At 39.1% G+C, this 27,991-nt stretch overlaps 1 protein-coding gene across 2 annotated transcripts in view; it reads right to left on the bottom strand.

Moving 5' to 3' along the window:
- TRIO (trio Rho guanine nucleotide exchange factor) overlaps positions 1–27,991 on the bottom strand; it is a 244,668-nt gene that overhangs the window by 116,932 nt on the left and 99,745 nt on the right. For both annotated transcript variants that reach the window (XM_063400159.1, XM_063400170.1), the window contains exons 10-13: positions 21,557–21,679; positions 15,331–15,522; positions 5,647–5,816; positions 4,585–4,759 (exon numbers count right to left, since the gene is read on the bottom strand). In XM_063400159.1, coding sequence (XP_063256229.1) covers positions 4,585–4,759; positions 5,647–5,816; positions 15,331–15,522; positions 21,557–21,679 — 660 coding nt within the window. The remainder of the gene's footprint in view (positions 1–4,584; positions 4,760–5,646; positions 5,817–15,330; positions 15,523–21,556; positions 21,680–27,991) is intronic.

Below are 27,991 nucleotides of genomic sequence, written 5' to 3'. Positions count from 1 at the left end.
GATTAAGAATTAACACTGCACATTTATGACACTGTTTTAGAAGGAAAGCCAGTCTATCTCCCTTCAGAACAGATGCCAAACCACATCTCTTTTACTAGAAATTTAAGTGGGAATAAAATAAAAACACAGTAACCTCACAATATGACACTGCTGTGGCTGTGTCTGTGTTGTTATAATAATGAAATAGATTGTAGTCACTAGCTCCTAAGAGTCCCTTTACTTGATAAGAAAAAAAACCAGTTTCAAGGGGTCAAAACTGTGTGTTGCCTCAGCCAAGAGGTTTCACTGATACTGCCTTCAAACAACAGCCACAAACAGCCAGTAAGAATTATAGCTTTTGCCATGCTATTTCATCCAACCAACCCCATGCTTAAGATCATGGCACACATACTGTTTAAAGCAGTTTGAAACGCTCTGAACAAGACCAGTATATTTCCTTTCCCCTTCAAAAGATCAGAATGCCCACGATTCAAATAAATAATGCCAGCATGTCTCCACACTCTTTCAAAAGGTAAACAGTCAGTGACCATCAGAGAGAAGTTTCCTAACAAGGGGAGTAATGCTCATATTTTACCAGCAGTAATTAGGTGGTGCAAGGTGGTCTATTTCAGCCATTGCACCCCTGTACAAATCTGAAGGCAGAGTTAATACAGAAATAGCATTTACTAAGCCCTCGTTGCCCACACTCTTCAGTGCTTCCCCTCAAGTTCTGCTTTACAGAAAACACTTTTAAAGCAAGCAGGCTCCCATTCTGCTTGTAAAGTTTTGTCAAGACAATCAGCATTAAACAAACAGAACAAATGACTAATAGAAATCTGAAGTAACTGAATCACAAATTCATACTGCTCTCAGGAAATGGACAACCCAGCATAAACACAGGCTAACAGTTTACCATAGGACATGTTCAAGAAGTTCCTAGTGCAGGTTCTGAGCTGCCTGACATCACTACATTCTATTAAATGTAAGGGTAACACTGACAGGAAACAAGGCAGGGTATAATACAGAAGGGATGCAGACTCTCTCATACTGAGTGGGAAAGAAATAAAGAACCAGAGATCTCTTCTCAGAAGTGTCTACCATTCAGGTACCAATTGAGTGCTCACCAATACTCAGTAAATATTATGTGCTGAGGACAAAAAGAAAAAAAGAAAAATGGGAAAGGGAGAGGAGTTAGGTCTCGGTGATACCCCAGCATTTTGCATCCTCATCCTTTCAGCAGTGTGATTTAACAGACACCTTGTAAGTGTGGTCCAAAAATAGACTTGAGATAAAGCTGTGAGCTGGAAAGTGTGTGGTATGCTCTGTGTAGAGCCCTGGCATAGGCCTCAAGGCATGTAAGTTACAGACAGGCAAAACTGCTCAGGGACAAATACATTTCGGACAGATAACTTTGCCACCAGTGTTGCCATGCCACTGGCTGGGCTCACACACACCTTCCTCATGCTCCTAATCACACTAACAAGGGAATCTTCACCTACATTATTTTGCTCATTCATGCCTTTGGTTAATACAGGCATTTAAAAAGAAATCCTTCAAATAGCTCACCAACAATAGCACCAAAAATCACGCCAAGGATAGAGAAGTGAAGTTTATATGCCAAGAGCAAGTGGCAAAATAGACAATACAGTTACACCAAAATAGACAATACAGTTACACCAATTTCAGAAGAGCACAAGTATCTGAAAAGTTGTAGGATAAAAGAAATGAAGTACTTTATCAGCAAAGAAACAAAGTATTTTATCGATAAATTAAAAAAGAAGAGGAAGGAGAAGTGAATTAACCCTGCCTGCAAATCTCACCACTGTCCCCAGAAGAACAGCTGCATGGTTATAACTCTGCAGTGCTAGGGGAGCCCCTTGTCTCATTTTAGCCTGTGTAATTTTGCAAGCAGTAAGAGAAGCTAGAAACACTACTTGCCTTTGAGAAAAGCTGTCCTCACAGGATGCTCCCCTGAATGAACTGCCCCTACAGCCAAGTCTTAATTGACTGGACCAGTCACACAAAATCCTAGAGGAAGGAGAAGGTCAAAACAAGGTCTGCAAATTCCTAGCTGGCATCTGGCTCCTCCTCATTATCAAGTTACTTCAGCTGAGCTTCTGCTTTCAAACAACTGACCTGGAACTAGTCCCCACATTTTCTTCCTGGAAGTTTCCGAACAGATGTCTGCCTCCAGGGAGAGGGAAAAGAGAAGCTTTGCTTTGCTGAGGAAGCAGAGAAGACATGGTACAGAGACAGCAAAACAATCAACATTTTGCTGAAGTCACTCTGTGACCAGGGCTATTTTCTTCCCGGAAGGATTCTTCATCAATCTAAAATAAGCATGATTTCTATTTCCAAGCCATACAGAGTAATTCTACCAACTCTTTCAACATGGTAACTAGTACTTTGCTTTATGTTGTATGTGGCAAAATGTAAAGCCTGCCAAGTATCAGGTTTAGAAAAAGCAAGACTTGTCAAGTGTGTGCAGTTTTGGGCACTACAATATAAAAGTGCACTAATCTATTAGGGAGAATCCTAAAGAGGGCCACGAAGAGGGCACAGGGTTTAGAGGAGAAGCCGTATGAGGAGCAGCCGAGGTCACTTGGTCTGTTCAGCCTGGAGGAGACTGAGGGGAGACCTCACTGCAGTTACAGCTTCCTTGTGAGGGGAAGTGGAAGAGCAGGTACCAACATCTTCACTTTCGTGACCAGTGACTGGACTCGAGGAAACAACATGAAGCAAAGGTAGAGGAGGTTTACGTTGGATATCAGGAAGAGGTTCCTCACCCACAGTGTGGTTGGGCACTGGAACAGGCTTCCCCAGGAAGCACCAAGCCTGACAGAGTTCAGGGAGCATTTGGGCAACACTCCCAGGCACATGGTTTGACTCTTGGGATGTCCTGTGCAGGGTCAGGTGTTGGACTTGATGATCCTTGTGGGTCCCTCCCAACTCATCATACTCTATTCTAAGTCAGGGTTTGCAGCTTTCTGATGCAAAATCCTATGGGCATCACCAAGCAGCAGTACGAGAAGTACCCCTACCTATATAAATGCTGTCCTGAACTGAAGGACTAGAACACATCTGCAAAGCAGGGCTCTTACAACCAGCTTTTTGCTACTATAGCATCCAGGCTTATGTAACCTACAACAGAGAGCAATCAACTTAATAGTGAACTTCACTCAAACCTTAATCCTAATTCTTCCATTCATTTTCTTGGTATGCACTGCCCCATACAGCTCCCATTCCTTAAAAAAATACTCTGAGAACATCTCACAGACATCAAGCACTGTAGATCGCTCCTGCAAAGATTGTAAGTTTATGTGAGATAGCTACTCTGACATGATCAAAGTAGAAAAGCTACCCTCACATAGTCAAAGTAGACAACTCTCTGCAGACAGTGTGAATTGCATAACTGAAAAAAAATCCCTTCTTAGTCTTCATTTACACCAGTGTTGTTATTACTGTAGAGTGCATACTCTCACTTCCTCTGTGGGTAAGGATCAAGGAACTGTGTCTGCCTATTTCTGCACTGCCCCTAACAATACGCTTAGCTAAACCAGACTTCTGCCATGACATCAAATCCTGATTTTCAGAAGGAGGGGAAAAAATCCCAAACCAAAACACTAAAAACCTGAGACACTATCACTAAAAACCTGAGAAGCTTTCTGCTGCCTGCTTCTTTTACCCTTATATTCGTAACCAACAGTTGCAGCTTTTACTACGTACAAGCAAAGGGTTAAAATTATCATTCTAACTTCTGGTTTTCAGAATTTCAGGATAAGTCATTATACACTCAAACTGGATCATTTACCAATGAATAACCCTGAACCTTATAAGGCACCAACTTGTTTCAGTCACTGTGTACAGCACTAGTAGTATTATGAAGTCATATGAACTTAGCTGAAGTTTTTTAAGGCAACTCTGCTTACCTAAGCTCCCTGTGGAGTTTCACATCTGTGTGCATGTTCCTGCACACAAACAGAAACTTTTCAACTGATAAGCTGTAACTCCCCGTTGAAGTTTGGACAGGCTCAAAACTTCTTGAAGTTTTGCAGGAGTGCAGCACTACAACTGCTATTGAATTATTTTTGGAGGTGGAAAAGAAATTCATTTTTAAAAAATGACAACCCATAGAACATTCCCAGTGATTAAGATAGAATTCAAAATACCATTTGCAGCTGCCAAATGAAAAAAAGCCTGCTGATTTGGAAAAGGAAGAGAAGAGGGTTGTTAGTACAAAGCATCACTTTAGAGAGTTTGTACAAAAACATCTTGCAAGTCCTGGTCATTTTAACTGCAGGCATACTAGTTATATCAAGGTAGTTGGACATTCAAACTAAACTTAGTGGATGAAGTAACTGATGCATTATGATTTTACCTAACATTTGCTTAAAGATGCACCGAGAACCAACCAAAAAGCTCAGCTCTGCTGAGCACTGAGCTCTTCTGACACTTTCACATACAAGACAAAAGCCTTAATTCAGGTAAGAATTAAGTCTATCAGCCACTGGAGCCACATGCCAATGCAACTACACAATCTCAGCATAGACATTCCTACACAAGGGGAGAAGTGTGTGCAGTGCAAGTCTGAAAGCAAACACTCACATCTATTGCATCTCTTTCAAATATGCGGAGCTGCAGAAACAGCTCAAGTTTGATCTTGCGTTCTTGAAAAAGCTCCTCCATCTGAGACTGGGCCTCATCCAGCTGCTGCAGGACTGTCTCTATGTGGTTGATTGAGCTGTTATGGGGGGTCTTGTTACTAGAAATGGCAGAATCCCTATTCAAAGCAGAGAGAGGGGAGGGGGAAGAAAAAAGAGTATTATTGAAAAAAAAACCCCATACAATTTGGACCCTATACATGACCACAAGATATAAGCCTGCTTCAGATAAGGTTGCTGCAAATCATATTACATGAAAGCTAGGTCTGTACATCTTTGTAAATAAAACTCAAACTGTGTTCTAGTACTTGAAAAAAAATTAGGAAATTAATTACTTTCATTTTTCGCCCAATTCATAAATATATTCTATTTACAGGAAGGATAAAATTTAAAACCAGAGACAAAAGCTTCCACTGTGAAAAGGAAGTAGCATATGATAACTATTTACTTTACCGAAGCTTTCTGGCAAGGAAAGAAGATCAAAATTAGTTAATTTTAAAAAATTACCTAATCTTCTACCTGAGTATAAAACCTGCAAATTCAGATTTGGTAATCTCCACAAAGGAGACATGTACCAGAGCAGCCGGGAATGAAATTTATTATTTCAGATCATTTTTGAATGAAATGGACCACAAACTTGGCTTTTACTAGAATGTAGTTACTTGTCAGTCTGCAAAACAAATTATAAAAAGGCTGCTGCTCAGAAATCAAAATGCTGTGGAGTCCTGCATGTCAGACTACAAAACCACATCATTGCTTCTATCAAAAAGGTAGCTTATGTCAACAAAATCTCCTTCTTGTGGCAGCAGTGTTTATAAGCTGAGCTTCCTGTAAACAGAGGTTTAGAGACCATCAGTACAGCATGAAAGATCACTGTAGTCCTAATATTTACAAGTTTTATTTATAGGTCATATCTTGTACTCATCCTCTCTACCCTCAAAATAGGAAGAACTTCACAGAACATCAGACAAACACCAGGATAGATTTAAATAAAAATCTGGTTTACCTTAGTTGCTGTATGAGATCTTCACCTTCTTTTATGACATTGACTGTAACCTGCAGAGTGGTCTGTTGTTGTTGACCAAAACGTTTGATCAGGTCTTGGACAGCTTCCACAGACTCAGCATAGACATCATCAAGCAGTTCTTTCTGCAGCTCTTCAAGCCACGTCCACAGCTGAAGGGGGAAAAAGCAAGAAATATAAGCCCAAGGATCAGGCAGTCAACTATTCCGAATCCATCTCCCTGGACAAGAGAAAACAGACTGAGGTGGCAGGAAGAAAGAGGATTTGTTTTTCTTCATAGAAAAATCCCATCCTCATATTAATGAAAACAAGTCTTTGTTTCAAAAAAGGGGTTTTGCTTCTTGGAAATACCAGGAAAGCTTTACCCGTGTTGCTAAGTCACCCTTTCTTCCCCATTTTCCTTCTACAGAACTGAGCGTATCCGATTGAGCAGCACAGAGTTCATAGTGAGAATCCCATCTGCAGCTCTGCGCGAGAGTCCCTGGGAGAGAAATGCTATGGTAACACTCTCCGAGAGAAGGGAGGAAGGAAGGGAGGAAGGAAGGAAGGAAGGGAGATGTATTGTAGCCACCATCACATTTGCACTGCCAGGCTGACACTGCACACAGACAACATAACACTTTACAGTGGCCTTCAAAAAAAGGGAAAAGAAAGGGCATTTCAGAAAACAAAATACAGAGAGAAATCAGATGTGAGAAATTATTGTTCCATCATGATGGCATTTGCCCTCCTGATTTCAGTTTCACACTATTACAACAAAAATCATCACAAGCAATTCTACCAGTTAATTCGACATTGTTCCTCCCTGCTTCACATGTGCACACATCCCTGCTCAAAAACAACCATGCACTATGGCTTACACAAAAATCCCTAGGTATATGCTGGACAGGTATCACTGCTGGTCACGTGAAGAACCCAATAGTGCTCTTTTCCACAATTTCCTGATGAAAGCTGTTGCATCCTAAGCGCTGTGTGAAAATCACTCATCAGCAAACCATTAGCCATCTATTGTGGAACCGAAAAAAAGCAGCAGGAGCACAGCTATGTCCTGCAACACTCCCACGAGCAGCATCAACATCACACTGGAACAGCTGCTCTCACCGGAAGCATTCAAACCCAGTCCCTCCTGTCTATTTTACCATCCCATCCCAAAATATTGCTATTCAAAGAACAAGAATTTGTTTTTTATCCCAAAAGAGTAACTGATCCAACCAAAAGTATTAAGGTCTTGTGACGACATTTTAATCTCTGCTTTTGAAAACTTTAGAGACTTTTTGAACCTAATTAAATGGTTAACATTGTTAAAATACATAACTAAGCAATCAAAACTGGCTTAAATTCAAAAGACAAACTCAATTGTTTTCTTTATTTCTTTGCTGAACATTTTCTACAGAAATAGCGATTTCATGCTGCTGTTTGTGTACATACATTCTCATCATAAAGGTTTCCTAACTACTACAAAATAGAAAACTCAATGAACAATTCCAGGTCTTGATTAATTAGTTCCTTTGAAATTTTGTTTTAAAATCAAGTGCCAGTTTTGGTATCGCACAGCTTTAAAAGCCTCCTGTCGGTTTTGAGTAAACCAAGCTATAGGCTAAGTTTTCACAACTGGCACGACCTAATGAGGTTTCATCAGACTCTTTTCTACAAATCTACTACCCCCTCCTCACCAAACCAGAACTGTCTATTTATACACACTGTTATTCTGACTACTCATATGCTTCAAAGACAATGCTTGTCACAAACCTGAATGCAACTCCACAGTTGTAAACACCACAGCACAGCAGTCTTTCTTATTAAAAGGACCACAAATCAATAGAACTTAACACGTGGGTCAGAAGCACTCGTCAACATTCATTCCAGCATAACCCAATACAGCATCCAAATTTTTTTTTCCAAATGCGCACTTCGGAATGCAACTTTTACTGGGAAACGAATGAAACTTAAGAGCAAGAAGCCTGAAAATACAACCTGAAAACTTTTACTCAGTGCCCAGAGGACATGCATTTATTCCTCTCTTATTTTGTGAAGTTTATGCCCAAGCCATCAAAACAGGGCATCGAGTCAGAGACCTTCCAAAAGAGCTGGTGTGTACACATAACCAGTACAGCTTGCAACGGTGCAGATACAGATATTCGAGAGCAACACTTTCCAGTTTTCTACAACATGCTTGGTGCTGGCTGGAAGGCATGGCTGGCTTTACATGCTGACATACACTTCATGCTTACTGCGCTGCCTACAAAAGGCCAAATTTACATAGATACATTTACACAAATTTACTACAGAGGAACTGGGATTAAATAATTTTGAGTCTCTCAAACTGTATGAAGTTTGCCCTCTGGATCTCTTTGAAGTGCCTGTACTGCAGCTCAAGATAGGTCTGAGAGCCACTTCAATTTTTAACAACATGCCTTCGGCAGCTGAGTTGTGCCAGACCTCTACAAGGAATTCACCTCATCTCTCCATTTCTTACTCTCACATACACTTCAGCCACTTCTATAACTGGATGGAGATCTGGCAGAAGCAACACAACCTACAAGCGCTGGACTGGTGAGGTACTGAGCTCACCCCGGATGCTGGAGACCAAGCCAACAGAGGACGTGCAGACCTTTCCCTCTGCACAGCCAGTTCAAGGTAACACCACCTGCCTCGAGCAGAAGGACACGGGCAGCAGCACACCCAAGTGTGACGCTGCCAGACTTAGTGCCTGGCCAGCATGGCATCACTGTAAACGTCGTATCTGGCCCCCAGGGTAACAAAGGGCTCAAAAATACATTGTGTTTGCCCGGCCCATGAGCTGCACTGTCCATTGCTTGGGAAGCAAAAACGTTTTACGAGAAGTGCAGAAAGAGAAGGGGAGTAATTAGTATGCATTACTTGCCTAGCTGTGATTCATACACTGTTGAAAGTGGAACAATTTAAGCCATTTCTGAAGTGACTAAACAGCTCTGTGACACTTCCATAGCAGAAGTTACTCTAATACATTGCCAAATAAACGTTTCACATTTTTCCACCAAGTAAGTTTCTGACAAAAATCTTCCCCTCAAAATAATCTAGGTGTTTATAAACAAAAGTTATGATAATGCCACCACAGATGAATAGAACTGTCAGGTTATTAAAGCTGGACAGAAATTCATGCAATGTACTGAGAGAAGCTTAATTCTTAATGGGTGGCAGTAGCCAGCTGGCTTCTCTGCAGCGTTCAAATCAGAATGAACCTTGGATATACTGGAAATTACATAAATTACCTTGTTTTCAGGTAAAAAATTAAGGTTGAAGATCGCACAAGGTTGCACAGCAAAACCAAAAGAAAGCAAATAGTTTACAGCAGGGGGGGAACAGAGACTAGAACTTACCCATACCTGTTCAGCAGTGCAGAATTACAGATTTTACAGTGCAATAACTTTCTGAAGTAACACATTATTCCATAAAAGAGAGCTTGGCAATAAAAATCCAGTGGGGAAAAAATCACAAACTCATCAAATGAAAACTATTAACTTCCTCTCAGTGTGAACTTTTGAGAAACTTACAGTCATGTTTTTTCTGTTCTTTTTAAGAGAAGTAGCATGAAGATCCCTAAACAAACCAGCAAGTCCTCTGATCTCAGTAAGAACTTATCCAGCGGCAAGACAGCTCTAACATATAGTGAGAAAAACTGCATACAAAACTCAATCCAGTCACAGAAGGAGGTTCTTCTACTCTTTTCATCTGCTCTTTGCATCTTATCAGAATTAAAATTAGAGAGGGAAATAAAATTCTGAATCCCTGACAGGCAAATGTTTCACTCAGCAGATTTTTTTCTTGATCTAAATATAGCACAGACTAAGAAACATCTGCTTGAATGTGCCTGCATCCTGTACTACCTCTTTCCTAAGTTCTTGGGAGCATGCCATTAGTCACTGAGATGGTATTATTTCAATTGTCTGCAACATCCTGGAAGTTTCAGTGTTTCCATCATGGGCCTCTATCCATTTAAGTCCCATCTCTGCAATCTCCTGAAAGACTGCAGTTAAATAAGACCCTACTGCATTTTGCTGAATATAAACAGAGAACAATTGTTTTTGAGTAAATACTTCACCCAAGAGCACAGTTATTTTTTTAGGGTAAGATATCCACCACACTCTTTCACAAGTTATTTATTCATTTTTATAATAATGGCTTTTGGATATGCAGTATGCCTTTTCAGTAAGCTCAGGCAAAGAAAGGCATGTGGTTTCTGCGTGTACGAACTGCAAATTCCTCTTTCTGCCCCCGTGCCCCAGCACAGTGTTGCACTATATGCATTACCACAGGCAGAGTTGTTGAAGGACCTATTATGTGTACAGGGCCAAATGTTGTAATGGTGTTCCCTAACAAGTATGTCTAGGCATGGAAAAGGGCTAGTGTGAGTATGTCTGCCCATAAGCTTTGGCTTTGAGGACATGCAGTGCACACAAAATGTGTCTTGTTAAAAACAAAAACCCTAAGATGTAGAACACCCTGGGGTTTGCCTTCCAGGGCCTTTCAGTGGCACTTAAGACATTAAATGCCTGCATTTTCTTTTTCATGAGATATAATTATCTTTAAAAGCTACACATACTCCTATCTATCCTATGGTTATAAAGGAATTCATTTCCGATTCAGAAAAAATTCATCCTTGCAGCAAAACCAAGTTTCCCACATGTTCATAAAATTACATCAACTACTACTACCCTGTTAACATTTGCCCTATTTCCTCTTGAACAAGAGAAAAATATCTATACATAGCTTAATAGAGCATAAAGGCTTACTTCTGCCTCACTTTTGTAAAGCACTCAGTGCTATTTCAGTAATACTGGGACGTAAATGTCATCCTTTTTTCCAAGCAAAGAAGCTACCAGTATTGAAAAACTCAAGAGAGAAGAAAAGCCGTGCTAGGAAACTGAATTCCAGCCCTACCAGCAGTAAGCCACTACACACTTAAGTGTGCAGCCACTGAGAGTGTTTCTCATTTCAGATTCAAAAGCGTCCTCCACAACCCTCACAAGATGAGCACTGAATCATAATACTGACCAGAGTGCACTTCATAACTTTTACCAGACCTGCCACATTGACCACTGCTGTGCTATAATGACACAATAAAAATATTAGAGATGCACAAGCCAAATAGATAAAGCCTTTACAGTTAGGTGAGGGCATCCAAAAGATGCCCTGCTGCTGGAAACAACATGAAGAGGAGAAAGCAGTTTTTTTGTGACATGCAAATTTAACTTGCAGACCACCAGCACAGAGAGATCGAATATCCAGGAGGGACATGCAACCAAAGGAGCGGGGCTACCTCGAGACAAAACAAATGCAAGGCTGTGCTATGGACACCCTCTCATAATGGGCAATGCAGAGCAAAGTGTATTTCCAACAGTGGGTTTTGAGATAAAGTGAGGCTATTATCAACAAGCATTTTTGAATCAAACACGCATGCCTCATAGATGTGAATGAATGGGTAGCACTGTGGCCAGAGCAAGGCCTCCTCTGCCCTCCCATGCACTGGCACTCTCAAAGTGATGCCACCTTCCTTCCAAAGCTTGCACAGACTACTGTTTCATTACTTTGGTAATGATGGCTTTGTATCCAAAAACCTAGCCAATTCCACTTCCCTTCTCTTTGTTTCTACCTCAGTCTATTCTGGAGCAAAGTTTAGTTTGAGTAAATTGAAAAAAGTAGAGCCATGTCTTCTAGTAACACCATTAGGCATACTGTGTATATATAAAAAGCGCTCTGAGCTATTTTATAATCAACTTGTCAGAATACACACAAAAGGTTATATGCAAAAAAACCAACAGGCTCGTAAGAGATCATTCTCTTCCACATACAGTTGGCCTGATCTGCATTCCCACACTTGACTGCTGTTAGGAAAATATCTGTTGCTCTACTTTGGCACTACAACAAACACCTGGCTTGGACAGGATTTCAGTCTTCCCACTCACAGGGAGCCATTTTGGAGAGAGTGTGTATGCACATGTGTATCCCTGTGTATGGAAGGATTTGAACTCACACCAAAATGCTGCTCATCTCTAGTCTGTGACACACTCCACAGCAGAGACTACTGAGACTCCTGCTCCTGTGCTCTGCACACAAACTTTCATCATAACTGCTTATTTGTCACTGTTATCTTTAAGTGTTATCTTTTACCCGTGCAATTTTTTTCTCACCTCATCCCTTGCCATATTATTAAATGTCCAAAGGCACAAAAGTCATAAGGGTTCCACTGTCTTGCAATGTTCAGATGTTCAGTTGTATCTTACCCATCCTCAGGCCAGGAATCTGTCAAGACAAAGTACTTCCAATGCAAAGATCCTGACAGGGCTATTTATGAACCCAAACACTGTTAAAGCTTGCCAGTGCACAGCTTAACTTCAGTACATCACTTCACTGAAGAGTCTGGCTTATAGACTGAAATTTCTCACTGTGTGCATGGGAGGTAAAAATCAATATTCAATTGATTACAATTTTAAAACTAGTAATAAGATAACATCATGTAATCACAATTTACAAATAGCAAGCAGATGATTTTCTCAGATCATTACTAAGCAAAATGAGCGATACCATTACATAACACTGTATTTGTGTCATTTCTGAATAGATCCTTTTTTTTCCCCAGTGAAAAATGTTGTTCATTGAGGTTAGCCTATGAGGAGTCTGAGAACTTACATATTGGGGTTTTTTTGCATATTTGTAAGCCACAGGGAGCTCTACCAGCTTGTAACTACCTCACTACAAAACTTCTGGAAATGCTGAAGACAGACAGTATTTTCCATGTGCATCATGACAGGCTGCTGCACACATAGCACACAGCTGCTCTGTGCATACAGATAGCAAAGCCTGTTACTTTCAGGAAGAGCTTTTTGTGGCAAGCACACTGCTGAAAGGAGAAACTGCTGATTTACTCAGCATGAACAGAGTGAGAGTTCTGTGTGCAGTCACTGAAGGGCTGCTGCTTCCTAGGGAAGCTGAGAAAAGTTGCAGGCAAATTCTGCATCAGGTATAGAGGTTATGTAAATCTACAGAGGAGAAGTGGTATTGGAATACTCTCATCCAAAGCATTAATTCAACATGAAGCATTTCATGGGGAAAAGAATAAAACATAGTGAAACCTCCTATTTCAAAGAAATCAAGGGATTGGAAGGATACTGGAGCCAGATTTCAAAGTCTCAAACAGCCAACAATTCAGACTAGCAGCTTTTCTAAGCTCTGCAGCTCCCTCCAAACTGTCACACACAAACAGGAGTTTAACTCTTCATGCCTTTTTTTTTTTCTTAACCAGGAAAACATAAGGAAAAAAAAGATACCAGAGTCAGAATTTTCCCCAAATACTTCAAGGGCAAAATGCATTGGTGGTGTTTTGCTTTGTTTGGGTTTTTTTGTGTTTTGGGGGGTTGACTGGTTGGTGGGTTGGGTGTTTTGGTAGGTTTATATATTAGTTTTTTTATTTAACAACTAAGGCACCTCTTTCTGGTTCAACAACTAACCTGTTATCCTACTGCTTGAACTCCTCTCTCCACTAGCTAAGCATGCACGTTAATTTCTTATAGTACAGCAGCAAGGTTATGTTGCTTACAGGTATGCACTAATTTATTCAGCGACCTCCCACATCCTGCAGGAGAAACACAATTCTCCTGCCAATAAGCACGGATGGCTTTCAGGTTAGGGCATTTTTATCTTCCATCTGCTTTGTGATGCCTTCTCAGCACTCCATACGTATGTTTGATAACAAACAACATGCTCTTGAAAATAGATCAGAATATAGAAAGCACAGGAGAGCTTTGAGCTTGCTGTTTTCTTTGCACTTGAACCAAGGACTAGTCTACTAAATATGAATCACTTGGTCTCACTCTCTCATCTGTATTTTTAAAGCAGATTGCAAACATATAAAAATACATCCTTACTTACACAAATGGGTAGTTTTAAAATTTTTCCTTGCATTGCTAGGTATAAAGTAAAAAAAAAAAAAAAAAAAAAAAAAAAAAATTCACCATCAGCCACTATAGTACCTTTTTCTCAAAGTCTGGACTGCAAATAGGCTTCCATAGTAACAGCTGTGTGCACTTGCAGACTCAAAATAATTGCCATTTTTCCAAAGAAATAAATCAAAATACAGAATATCTATTTTTTTTTTCTTTTCAATAAAACATTATTATCTAGGGGAGCGGTGGCAATGCGCCAGCACATCTGGATCAGCCTACCAGAATTATTCAACAGTGACTCACATATCAGTCTGCCTTTCAGGGTTTTTTTTCGTTTTTGAAAGCAAATCCTTTTACACTCTTGGTCTATCACCACTAGAACCAACTGTATTCTATTTAAATACCATTCCAGCTGTTGCTCTTGATGCTAAGAAAAACAGGTAATGAAGAAATATATATTAAAAAATGAACACATTTCAGCAGCTGACTGCTTCTATGCTTCATAACAGATAAGGGCCACTACTGCTTCCCTGAGAAAGTGAAACAAAAAAGCTGCCCCCTAAGAACAGTTTATGAAACAGCATTTATATTTTGTTTGAACAAGCAGAGTCCTGCGAGAGTATTGGCAAGGAACCATCTAACAGAAAACTGATGGGGGAGCTATTTACTTATGTCTAAAGCTGAAAAGTAATTCAATCCTGACCTCCTTCAAAGACCAAATGCCTTGCACTTTTGTTTCAAGTGCAAAGCAAATGTTTCACTTACAAAAAACTCCCACTCTTATCCTCTAGGAGGTTTTGCTGAAGAAGCTACTTTGAATACTATACTTTGCCACTGCACAGACCATTTCGCAATACACAGTGAAGGGAAGGAAAACACACTGGGACAGGCTGTGATACAGAAGCTTTTCATATTTTCTTTGAGTTCAAACAGTGAGGAGATTTAACATGAGCTCAACACAGAAACCAAGTAACCTAAGATTGTCAAAAACCAAAACACCTTATTGAAGTCCTTATTCTTGCTGTAGGCTGTTCCACCTTCTCACATGAGCTTATAAATTCACGTTCTGTGTTTTGAATTGGAGCACAAAGCTAATCTAACTGTAAATTAAGTGTGGCTGAATTTTCTTTTTCCTAGTGACCTTGGAAGAAGACTAAAAATTGCAAACATGAGGCAAAACATTGTCATTATCAGTGGGTTGCAAAGAACTGTCGATATACAAGATAAAAATGTGATGTGCAAAACAAAGAAATAAACAATGTCTCTCTGGGCAACAAGGTTGCCGTAAGTAGCCTTTTGCTTTTGCCATACCATTTTGGTCTCCTGAATGAACCATATCAGTCTAACCATGGATCTGGTAAGTCAGACAACAGGAGAGCTGGCTGGATAAAAAATGGAAAATGCACAGTATCTTCCTCCACAATGCTGACTTTTAGCTGCACCAGTTCCTTGATCTAAGCCTTCTCCCTCCCCTGCAAATGAACAAGCATGTGTACTTCAGCAACAAAGGAGGTAAAAGTTGCTTCTGAAAGTAAAATATCAAAATCAAAACAAATTAAAAAACCCTTAAACAGAACCACCTTGCTGCCCCAGCCCACAATCCACAGTGAATTACAAACCAAAACTCGTCATACAACAGCGTTTTTCATGGTGTCCTATGGGCAAGGCTTTAACAATGAAAGCAACACTGGATAACACCGGGTTTAGGGCTTGAAGTTATCACCACAATTAGCGGAAGTTTTACCTCTTTAACGTGAGTGTGAAAGGACACAGACATGTCCAGCAGGATCTTGCGCTGCTCCACACGCCTGACAAAATCCTGGATCCGGTCTTCGAGCTGATGGGCAGCTTGATAAATTTCCTCCGGGTCACACTCCCCAGTCTGAGCAAGCTGTTCTGCCGCTTCTAGGAGCTTATCTGCATTCGTATAAGTGTTCTGGAGAGAAGGAAGTCAGTTTCACAGGATTAAATGAAAGAAAAGTCAGTCAGGACATTTTAAAGCCACTCCACTAATAAAAACAAATTTAAGAAAAGGCCCTTAGAATGTACTTTACTTGTCCTTCTTCTTTTCTTAAAGGCAGCACAATATAATCTTATTAAAGATTTTGTTACATTTCTATATAGTTTTTCACTTAACTGTGTATAGATTAATTCCTTAGCTCCTTATTTATGTCTACTCAAATGTCTCCTCGACACAAAACTTGGAATTAGTATTTTATATACACATCTAGAATAAAGATCAGCCTAAATGCCTGATCCACTACTTGCAAACTGGCCTACTTCAACACTGGAAAAAATATCACTACAGTCAGGGACAGAAGACTTTTCAAATGTGTACTACTAGAGCTGAAGAAATTCTGACTGCTGGTAGAGACACTTAACATCAAGTCCACACATCTAGCAGGAGGGTAGAAAGTGACCAAGCACAGAAGGAGAACATTCCTCTCCATCCTTATAGAAGTCAGGCATCCAAAAGTCATGCATCACATGTATCATCATTTGTGAAAAAGAAGCAGCATACGAAGATTTAGAAGTGCGCTATGGCGAGTGTCCTAATGGAATAGTGGCCCAATGCATCCTAGGATTAATAAATGCAGATCAGAAGTCCTATCAGAGACTTGAATACAAGCAGAAAGCAACAGAAGACGTCTGGTCTCTGATGTGCTAGGAGTGCTACGGTGCAGAGAAGAGACATTTGTTTAACAAGCTCTTGAAGCTCTGCATTTGCAGCCTGGCTCAGTATCTTTCTCATTAATTCAAAATAGGACTGACTCCAAACTTTTGTTACACTTTGGGTGCTCTTTTTGAGCATAACTTTGGGTTTTCATATTTTAGAATGGTTCTCAAAACTCTCATCAAGAAAGGTTAGAAGGATGTTAACCACGGAAGAAAAAAACTGAATCCAAGTCTAGACTAAAGAAGCTTCGCTCATGTCACACCATTAGGTCTTCTCTGATAGGTTTGCACCACAGACTAAAAAAAGAAGAGTGCATTCTTGACAATATAAACTATATCTTTTTCTTCTCCTTTCAGCCCTTCCATGTTCTCCTAACCTCAATTACATCAGGTAAAAACAATCCTTGCAAAGATAAATTAGGCCTATGCAAATGTGCTTTTCTTTGCCATAAATATAGCATCATACCTCTAATTAACATTGTAATATCCACAAAAATTAAATCCTAAAACTGAACTAAAGGGCAGGAAATAAGAGCTTTCCCCCAGGGTATCAGGTAAATTACCAGACAAGCCCAGGACAGATTACATGACTCAGTGAAGCTTTCACATATTTGGGGGGAGTTCCCCCTCCATTTATTATGACCTATTTATGCAAGGAATCAAACCCATGCAATCCTTGGCTTTGCCTACGTAACTCTCAGCCCTTCCTTAACTTTCAGCTTTTTTAGTTGCACGGAGAGACAGAGAACTCCTCCCTGGTTTCCCTGGGAAAGGCTGGAGAGACAAACAGGAGCTTATCCTGTTCAGTGGGGAGCAGGCTACTCCACACCCCAGACCCCTGTCCCAGGCCACTCTGGGCCTGAACACACTCTGAGCTGTGCTCAGCTCCCATGGCTGCAGCTCACATATATGCGAGGGGCAAGGCCAAAGAGCCTCAAGGCACTCCTCAAACAACAACTACTTCATCAGTCCAGAGCACCACACCCAGCTGCAGATGGCTGAAACAGAAGTTTCCCATTTTAATGAAAACTTTATCTCACATGTGAAGCATTGTTTACGAATTCCAGGAGTATCTTCTGCATTACACAGGCCCAGACACATCTGACTTCTCTTTCTGTAAAGGGGATGGTGAACTGCTTGTATTTAGAAAAGATCACAGCCTGGATGCTGCTTCAAAAGGGGTTGCATTTCTCAAACCTATCAGCAGCAACATGCCCAAATTTCACTTCCAAGTAGAGCTGCAATATAATATAAACTGCCCATCGGATAGAAATCACATCAACGAGGTGTTCAGTACTAACTACTGCCTTTGCCAGCTCTCTGCTCACTTCTAAACAATGCTCGGAGGGAAAAAAGCAGTAATGTGAAGATTTTGAAAATGCTCGTCCCAAGGGGCAGCCTCCAGTTGAAAGCTGGGCAAAAAGAGCAAGGGTTCTTCCTTAATGGTGCTTATGCCAATTTCCAAAATTGAAGGAAAGGAAAGGAACCCTCATGGTGACAAACGTCCTCAGGATATCTTCAACAGCACACTCTCCCTAGATCCCAGGGGAAAAGGAGGAGTCCTGTAAGAACTTCAAGACTACCTTCAAGACTTCTGTGCCCCAAGGTGCAAGCCTTTCATAGGAATTTTTCTCCAAAATGATGAAAAATTCTCCATAATGGAATTTACCGCCTTCCCCAACAACAAATTCCATATTTTTTTGCCATCTTTCAGTTAAATTATGCTTTCAAAACATTCTTCACAAAGAAAAAATGCCATATTTTTAGAAAGCATATGAACGGACACAAAACAGAAAACCCAAGATTAAATTCCAGACACTAGTGCAGAAATGACTACTACTGATAATAAATACAGAAACAGAAGTGAGTGGAGGTATGGACTGCACTTCAAAGAATCTGGAGTTTATTGTGGTCTGGAAAGGGAACAGAGACACATGGATGGCCAGAGACCAGCAGAGGTATATAAATCATTAAAGGTATAGAAAATAAAATAGATTACTCATTAAGTACAGTGGACACTATCACATTTAAGCATCAGACAATACACTTAAAATGAAAAAGCAAAGTACTTTTCATCTAAGGAGCAATTAAATTGCATAACTCATTGCCACAGGGTCTGGCATACATTCCAAGATCATAAAGGGGTTCAAAAAGTAGCCTAACTAAAGAAAGAAAAGTCCATCAGTGACTATTAAATACTGGTTCAGGTGCATCCTTCAGTTCAAACATCAAACAGGCTCAGATAACTGGAAGGGTAAAGGTAACTTTTAAGCATACAGTCCCTTTTCTTTATGCATCTGGTGATAGCCACAAGATAGTGTAAGATATGGACCTTTAATTTGATGTTTTGCAACCATTTAATGGATAAAGCTCAGAACCAGTCTTAATTCATAACCCATTTTTAGAACCTAAAAGGAGGTGAGAACAGGTGTTGATAGGGAAATGAAAGGTGTATTCAGACAACATTTGCAATAATCTTTCTTGTGCATCTCTTGTGCCAAGAAGACTTACCTGTGGGAAAAAATCCCACTAATTAATTGTCACCATACACCTTTTGTGTTTTTTGAGCATAGACTATTGTCAAAAAGCAGATGTGAATCGCATTTGAAACACTAAAAGCTGACCTAAAATTTCAGACAAAAATGCATGGAGAAGTACAAGTACAATATTGACTTGTTTCCAGAGCTTGTAATCTGAAAATTCATGCCCATAAGTGAATCAATTATGTCAAAATTTGGCACTTGACACTTTAACTAAACAGTCTCATGGACACAAAGATGAACATGGAGGGAAAGCCAGGAAAAAAAAAAAAAAAAAAAAAAAAAAAAAAAAAAAAAAAAAAGGTAAATAGAAGTGGAACTGGATAGGCTTTACATGAAAAGAACAACACAATTTTACTATAGTGGGTGCAAGTCAAAGAGTGCAATGTGTAGCATGAATTTGTAATCAGAATTTAGCGAGATTATTAGTTCAGTTTTGACTATCTAGCTTTTGTAGTGGTAATAAAAAGTGCTAAATAAAGAGAAACAAACATTCATTTCACATGAATTTAGAAGTCACTAATTTGTGAGACCACAGCCCTTTGACTGGAACGTCTATTCTATCTGACACACAGCTTATTTTAACATCTCTTTGAATGCTGTTGAGGAAATGGCACCTCATTCACATTAAAAAAAAAGAATGTGGGAAGAAGCAGAAAGAAAGAAAAAGGAATTTTCACTCCCTTCAAAATCAGGAGTTAGCCTTTGACCAAGAACATGTCGACATGTGTTGGCTCCCTGGATTTGCCAGAACATTACCATGCCAGTGACACTTCATTTAACACTACCTTTTCTCAACTTCTGACTGGAAGTGACTGAAAACCCCTAATAATGCCTAGAGTCCTATTAAAAACAAACAAAACCAAAATCACAACAAAAAGAGCAACAACAACTAAAAAAAAAGCCCAAAATCAAAAACACAACAAACACCTGGACCAACCAGAAATGTAGGCAGAACATAAGTCAGCCAAAAGTTACTGATGCTTTAACTTGAAGGACTGCGCTTTTATACTTGAACATAACCTTCATTGTAACAGCAACAACAGGAATGCCTTTTGGGCTGCTTATATTCAGTTTTACAGCAAGTTAGAGGAACAACTCAGAGGGTGTGTCTCTCTTGGCAGTAACTCACTACACATTCAAGAGTTAGAGATGAAAAAAAATACTTATTAGATCATTTTGTCCATCCTTCTGTCAGTGGAAGATAGTCCCCTGTAGTATATTTAAGTTCTTTAACTATTCTAAGTTTTCAGTATCTCCAAAAATAGAACTTCCACCCATTCCCTGAAGAGATAATTCCAAACTCCAGTAACATTCAGTTTTAGCAAGTTTTTAGTAACCATTTGCTTTACAATTTTCTGCTTTAAAGTATAATGCAAATTAACAAGACGAATTTTTTAACATCCCAGTGACATTTGTATGCACTTCATCTCCTTTTGGCTACTAAAAAATTTCCTTCTTCTTCTTTGCCCAAATAATACAGTATTAAGTATGAGATCATTCAGGCTTTGTTAAGTATCTTACAGAAATAGACTCCTGCTTGTCTGACCCAGAAAAGTAAGTATTTCCACATGGAAAATATTACTTTTTACTAAAAATGAAGTAATAGACATACATATAGAAAATCCAGCATGTATATATACAAAAGTAACAACACATATTCTTATTGAAAATTGTACAGGAAATCAATATTGAGGAAGTTTTCTGATGCTATTTCAAGTCCTCAGCCACTCAAGTGCTCTAAGACTATACTTACAATAAAATTCTATCAAGAGCTTTATCGTCCACTAAACAGGGAAACTGTAAACAACACTTCTGATGTATCGCCCATAGTAGGTGTCACTGCTGAGCTCCTGCATATATATGTCACAATTACCTAATAATGTTGTCTTCTGTTTGACTGAAGCACCTCTATATCAATCTCATCTTTGGAGATTTTTCTTGATTAACCTTGGAGATGTTTCCTCTTACCAATCATTGAGACTGGACAGACAGTGCATGTTACTAATGCGGAGGAATTTAGCCTTCAGCTTCCTTCACAGGGTTTTTCTTCACCTCACCATCCTCTTTTAGAGGCTTACAGCTACACCAGTTCCTTGTCAACTTCCCTGCATTCATTTGTATCTTTATTTGTTTTGATTTTTTTCACAGAAAAACGTGTTCTGAAATTGTATCATCACTTAAGACTACACTAAGTCTTTGTGATTCAGAAAAGCAGGGCATATACAAACTCAATTGTATTTAAAGAAAAAAACTCAAGCCAGGTTGGCCAGTTCGCTGGCTCACTGGTTTCTTAGGAATCCCTCTTCCCCTCCATGAGACTGCAGTTAGAGCTCCCCAAGCCTAAAGTCAGAAAGCAGGACTTTCAATTCATCTCCATCCTCTTTTATGGCCTGCACGAAATTTTAAATACTAAATCCCCATGGAACTAAGCTACTTTGAAAGGAGAACTTTCATTCTTTAAATCATTACGTGAAAGCATGTTTTTGAAATACTAATACTGATAATAATGCTGCCAGAGTAGTTCCATTATATTTTAAGGCTCACACCCTCTAGGAATGTGGAAGTTCGTCTTCTCAAACCTGGAGCGTAAGGGAGAAATGAAATAAAAACTTGCAACAGAAACAAAAAAGTCCCTTCCTGGAAAAGAATGTTTTGTAGTGGAGCTCCTTCTGCACAGCTCTTAAGTGCAAAAGCAGGACTTTTTCATTTATTTCTATACAAGTGTACAGTTCTTCATGTGATTGCTTTTACCTGTGCAACCTCTTCGAAGTCTTCATGGCGTTTCTGCAAAGCTCTGGCCCGATGCAGGGATTTTCCCACTCCAGTGTGTTTGCTAAGAAAAGCTTCTCCGTGGTTTTCAATCCAGTCCAACACCTGTGGTACAGAAAGAGACACACAGAAACCCTGAGTGGCTGCATTGAATGTTACAACAAAAAGACAATTACTCAAGCAATTGAGAAGCTGTAAAGGCGCTGCTTAAAAAGAACTGAGCAGTTGGATTAAAACACAGTACTGCCATTGAAGGACATTAATTACATCTCATTTAACTTTTCTCAAGGCAGTAATTAGCTCAAAGTAGCAAAATAGTATGATTCAAGATTATATCTGTATTTTGAAGCCTACCAAGAACAACCCCATTTCTCCACATTCATCAATTTGACAGTAATCTGACCTAAGTGGCAAGATCCCTTATGAGGGTCTCTAAACTGTTTATGCCTTCAGCTGACATTTTTCTGCAAGGTAACTCTAGTGAAGCTTGCACATTGCTGGTGAATAATACAGTGAAGTTCTACTTCAGACAAGAACTCGCTTTGCCTTTTACATATTATTAAGTCAAGAAATAAGATTCAGTAGTACCTAACCTCAATTAACACAAGAAAAATTAGTTGAAATCATTATGAGATAAATGTCTGTATTCATAGCATATGAAGGAATATGCTCCAGTTCTTAAGAAGCATCTATCCCCTCAAAACATCAGACATAATTGTTTATTGTAAATTTTATAGATGAAAATTGGTGAGTAAAAGACATTTTAAGGACCTTAATGCTTCTCCCATTACTGGGCTGACAGCTTTATAAATAGTGAAAATTGTACATGTAATTAGTTTCTGTAAGTTAACAGAAAAGATTCCCGCACACATATCAAATTTCTGATGAGTGAATGAACAAAAGCATCTAACTTCTCCTCAAACTAATACTTCCTAGCCATAACTTAATCTATTAGTTAAGTATGCATATGGTATTCAATTTTTTGGAAGATAACCAAAAGGTTCATGAATGATATTCAGAATTAAAAACAACAGCACATAAGCAATTTTCTTAAGTCAGCTAACCATATCTATACAGCACTTACGTAGTGGTGCAGAATACCTTACCTAACATTCCACCTTCAGCATTCTTTTTTCTTTGAAACATGAATATTTTAGTTGGTTTTGAAAATAACTCCCAAAAGCCTGTACTGTGCCTGTTCTTATCTACTAGTGTCCTTTACTCTGATTCCTCAAGTGGCAAGGTTTTCTCCCAGTTTTCTTGTACTTAAAGTATAACTGAGTGTAACTAAAGAGAAAGACTGTTTTATTCTTCCACACAGGTTTGAGAACCATTCCTGCAACACCACTCACGACCACATTCAATACACATGTAATCCCACACACTATTCCCATGAAAAACATCCATGCTTTCTTTAGCAGAAAAACGAAAACATGGTTTTCTCATTTATCTTGACCATGCAAATATTTCTCCGTTTGCAAGCTCTCTCATACTGGACATCTTCAAAACAACAAACCATTCCCTAATACCACAAAATACAGCCACTTCAAATCACCAACACTTCATTAAACCTCTATACTTAACTTATGCAATATTTGTTTTCGTAGTAAGTATTGCCAAAATAATATCATTGTGTTTTAGGTCAAATGCAAGTTTTCATTTTCTTCTTTCAAGGTAAAGTATTAATCAGAGAAAGAAGAGTGAGGAGCTAAACATGGCCTCAGTTATTATTACCAATACTTTTGACTAGTTTCAGGAGACTACTTTTCCCATTACAAAAAACTGAAAAGAGATGTTGTTTGGATGAAATAATTAGACTGGACTCTGGAGACTACTAACAGTTACAAGCTAACACATGAAATCAACAGCAAAATCAGTCCCAGAAAGCATGGGATGAAAAGCAGAAAGCATCCCAGGGAGAGTGATTTTTGCTCCAAATAATGCTGAATAACTTCTCAAGGGAAGAAATTGTCATAGAAATCCAGTACATAGATCATGACACAAACCACTCAACTAGAGAAACATTACTGCCTCTACATGAAATCAGTATGAATACAAGTCTCATTAGTGTTTAGCCTTCATACCTTGATTCTTAACAAAACTGAGGAAGCACTCTTGGGAATTTCACAGCATGCAGAGGCAGAGTCAAGTTAGACTCTTCCCATCAGCAAGTGCTTTGCATACCACTTCAATCAAAGGACAATACCATTAGTTGGCACTGTTATTAGCCTCTTAGCAACTTACACACTTTCCTCCTCTTCTTGGGAGAAGTAAGAGTTACAGGAATCGTCATACTGAGCCACTAACGACTCTTCTAGCAATACAGAAAGCAAATGGAATTCAGTCCAGTACTTAAGCAATACATAGGAGTCTAAGAGGCTCAACACTTTTCAGTGAAAGGGTGAATAGTATCATCCTCCACTGCAGCAAGTTGCTTTAATGATGCAATTAAGTTCTACTGCAGTCTCAGCAAAACCATCCTTATGCCCAACACAGGATCTAGAAAAATGCTTACTTTCCTAGCTCCCAAAAGCATATATGCCAGAAGAAACTACTACGGAAAGACAGCGTCATTTTAACAAGATCATTGCTCATAGCTGTAAAATTTGCAGTATATGCTGCTCGTAGAAGTAAATCTGATCTTTTGCAGATTCAAATGCATGCTCATTTTCACCAATCTTTCCCACATTATTATCCATTCCTCATCCCCCACCCCTTTACCTACTTTGCATATATTCACTTTTCTGATCTCCACTTACATGCTGCTGGCATAGCATTCCGAAGGGGAAGCGGAAATACCTACATTTCTGATCTTCAGACAGTTAAAATGTGGAACTACTCTCTCAAAAAAAGAACCATTTTACACTGGAACCGCCTTCAAAAGCCACATGGGAATCACAGTGAAATCATGTTGATGCTAGCAAGTAGCAAGCATTCCCGCCCTTCATTAGTCAAGGCTGAAACTAGTGACTGTAACCTGTCTTGAGGCAGATCAAGTAAGAAGCAGCACATTTACCAAAAATGGACAGAGAAGACACCCACTATGATCAAATAAACGTATTTTTGGGGAAAAAAAAACCAAGCCAAACCAAATAAAAACATATCCCCCCCAACAACAACAAGAACAACAAACCACCCTCCTACCCCCCAAAAAAACCCCCATCAAAATACTTCCTACTAGCATGTTTTATTAATTTCTGGCTTGCAAGCTATCAGGAGAGTTTTTCAGGCAGCAAAACTCTGATCATACGAGTGTCAGCAGTATCACTCTACCACAAACATTATCTTTCTGCTCAATTTTGACCTTTCATGGCCTAGAAGAACAGAAGTCTCTGTTGCTGTTCCAAGTCTGCTTTACTGCCTCATATCAGAATCAGTCAGCACCTTTCGTTACGTGAAAGGCTGACTATTATCTACTTGGTAATCATATTAACTCTTAAACATAAAATCAGACTTTTACTAGCATGGTTCATATTAGAAGGGCTATATACACTATTGAGTGCCAGTGCCCAGACTTGTTAAAAAAATTGAATAAACTCCTTTTTTAGATGTTAATATACAAACTAACTGGGAACTAGATCTCCCAGCATGTTTCTGCTACCTGAAGTCAAACTCAGAATTCCATTCAGTTTAAGACTGTCATACATTTTCACATTTCAAACTTCAGATTTTCTGTAATTCACTTCTTATCTACTATTTTCATTATTTCATGTGCTACTTTCCTCCCTATTTCCTTCAAGAGATCAGCAGATGATTCTTGGTGTACTCAGATATCACCACAATGTTTTTGTTGATTTGGAAACTCCACTAGAAACCGCTTCCCAGTATACAAGAACGTGCAAAACAGAAGAAAAAACCTAATGAGCTTTCTAAGGTGGAAGTAACACAAAGTGAAGTACCAGCTGAACATGGCCAATGCCCTCCTCCAAATCAGCTCTACCACTTCATTAACACTTCCATGGACTGAGTTATTTCATTAATCCAGCAGAGGGAGGAGGAGGAAATCACAGACTCATGCTAAAGGATAGTTATAGATTCACTTACAATGCACTTGGTTGCTTGCCACTATGTGCAAATTAACTATAAACAGTGGGAGAGACCCACACTTAGCCTATCCTGAAATGAAAAAAACCCCCACCATATTTAAGTTTAGAGATAATAATAAAAAGATGTTTTCATGTTAGCTTCTCAATCAACCTTTATTGAATTTTTAAACATTTGAACAAAGAGAGAATGTGCAAACAAAAACTAAAGTATTTTAGAAAGAAAGTTGCTTTGGACTTCTATGTAAACCATTCCAGAACTGTCTCAGATATAAATTTAACTAATACCTCAAACCAGAGTAATTTCATGCACTGAATGGTGGTAATGATTATTCAAATGAAAAACTAACATTTCTCAGATAAATTAGGATGATCTGATAAAGTTGTTTGTTTTGCTTTTGTTTTGAAAGAAAAAAGAATCTTTTTATTCAAGATCATTTTTCCCCAGAGAGATTTTCAAAACTGAGGGAGCTACAATCTCTAAGACATCTGCTGTAGCTATTAACTTAATCTATCTGGTATGGATGCTGAATGGTCACTGTCCTACAGATTGACCTGCACTGAAATCCTAGTATGAAAAGTTGTATTATAAAAGGGAGCAGTGACCAAAATTCATGCTGTGACTCATAATGCAGTGCCAAAAATACCCAATATCTGTAAATTAAAGTTAAAGCAACATAAGGAGCTATACTTCCACATGAAACGTTTCAGTAATTAACAGTCATTACAGAGATAAACCAAAGGACAGCTCAATCTCTGACATTGGTAATTACTGGATACTAAGGGAAGGACTTAGGAAGACAGCAAGCAAGGGCTGCACCTCTGTACAGACCTAGCTTGAAATTGAATGTGGTTGATAAAGATGTGGATTAGCACAAAAGGCTGCAGCTTTGAACTGTCAAGACGATCTCTTGCTACCTTAATTCAATGTTTGTCTTGCAAAGCATATAAGGAAACCACAGGCACAGACAGGATGCAAGAAATTTCTCCAACCAGCAGGTAAGGCATGTACTGAACAGTAAGTCAATACGGATCAACATTCTCAAGGCAACTGGCTCACACTGAAAACTTCTGGTGTACTCACAATCTACATTTATGATTTGGATAGCACATTCCTGATACTGGAAGTTATAAAAATATGTAAAGCTGTCTTCTTTATTATTTTCAAATCTGTGATTACTTCATCTTAAACACAGCGGTTCCAAAGGCTGATGAGTTCAATACGGAGAAGGAAAATCCAGCATCTTGCTGAAGAACTTGGTGGTGACTGCACAGTGACTTGAGTCTAATGATGGGTTATTTGCCAGCTTCAAAGAACAAAGCAGTCTGGGAGCTAACTCCTCTACCCTGAGAACCATGATTTAGGATGGAGCAGAACATGAAAATTTCCTACAAGCATTTTATGACTCCCAAGATGTTAAAGGCAAAGAGTAGGAGCAGTACAGTAAGACTCTCTGCAACATTTAATGAACACCTTCCTCCAGGAAATTGCCTAAAGCCTGGCCTACAGGCCCAAAACTTGAATATGCACCTGGCAAATTACCTCAGGAGATCCCTTGGCCTACACTGCCTAAGTAGGTCCTACAGGAACTGAATTCACACTAGAAGAGAAAGTTCCACCATCCAACCCATACTTGTTGGCACCAGACTACTGAGAGAATGTACAATTTTCCCTGAGAATCAAATCACTGTGTTAATTTCAGTTTCTGAGGATTCCTTACAAAGCCTTTTCAATTGAAGAGGTCATTCACTTGTGGGCTGTGCCTCATCACGGAATCACAGCATATTCTGAGTTGGCCCTTCACTGACTCCTCATGCAAGTACCAGCACTGGACCCTCCTTTACTAGCCACTAATTATGTTGTAACCTCCATGGGGAGCCTCAAGGATTTATACAATGGATAATGAAGGGAGTTTTTGGTTCTCTGTGCCCTTGCTGACCATTCATAACATTCCCTCTGCCTTCTTTTACTTTTTTGCCAACTAATATTTTTCACAACTTTCCACATCCTTTGTCACATTTCAGCACTAACAGTCTAGATAACAGCCTGTCTTTCAATGTATGCTTCTTTTTAGATAAAAAATTAAGTAACGAAAATTTGAAGATTTTACATAATTTCCTGCTAAAGCATTTATTTTCTTTAATTACATGGAGAGATAGTCACCAGATGCAGAAGAAAGTTCAGTTATCGAGATTGCTCAGTCTCCTGACCATCTGCTTAAATTACCTTTTTTAACTACTGTAAATGATGAAAATCAGGTATTTCACTCCAAACTGCTCACATCCAGTATCTTCTTGAAACAGAACAGGACAAGAAATTTAGCTTGAAGTGCAACTAATTCTGAAGAAAAAATATTAGTTTAACCAGAACTAT

This window comes from Prinia subflava, chromosome 1, assembly GCF_021018805.1.
Source record: "Prinia subflava isolate CZ2003 ecotype Zambia chromosome 1, Cam_Psub_1.2, whole genome shotgun sequence".
Classification (NCBI taxonomy): domain Eukaryota; kingdom Metazoa; phylum Chordata; class Aves; order Passeriformes; family Cisticolidae; genus Prinia; species Prinia subflava.
This window is presented reverse-complemented; position numbering and strand designations above follow the sequence as displayed.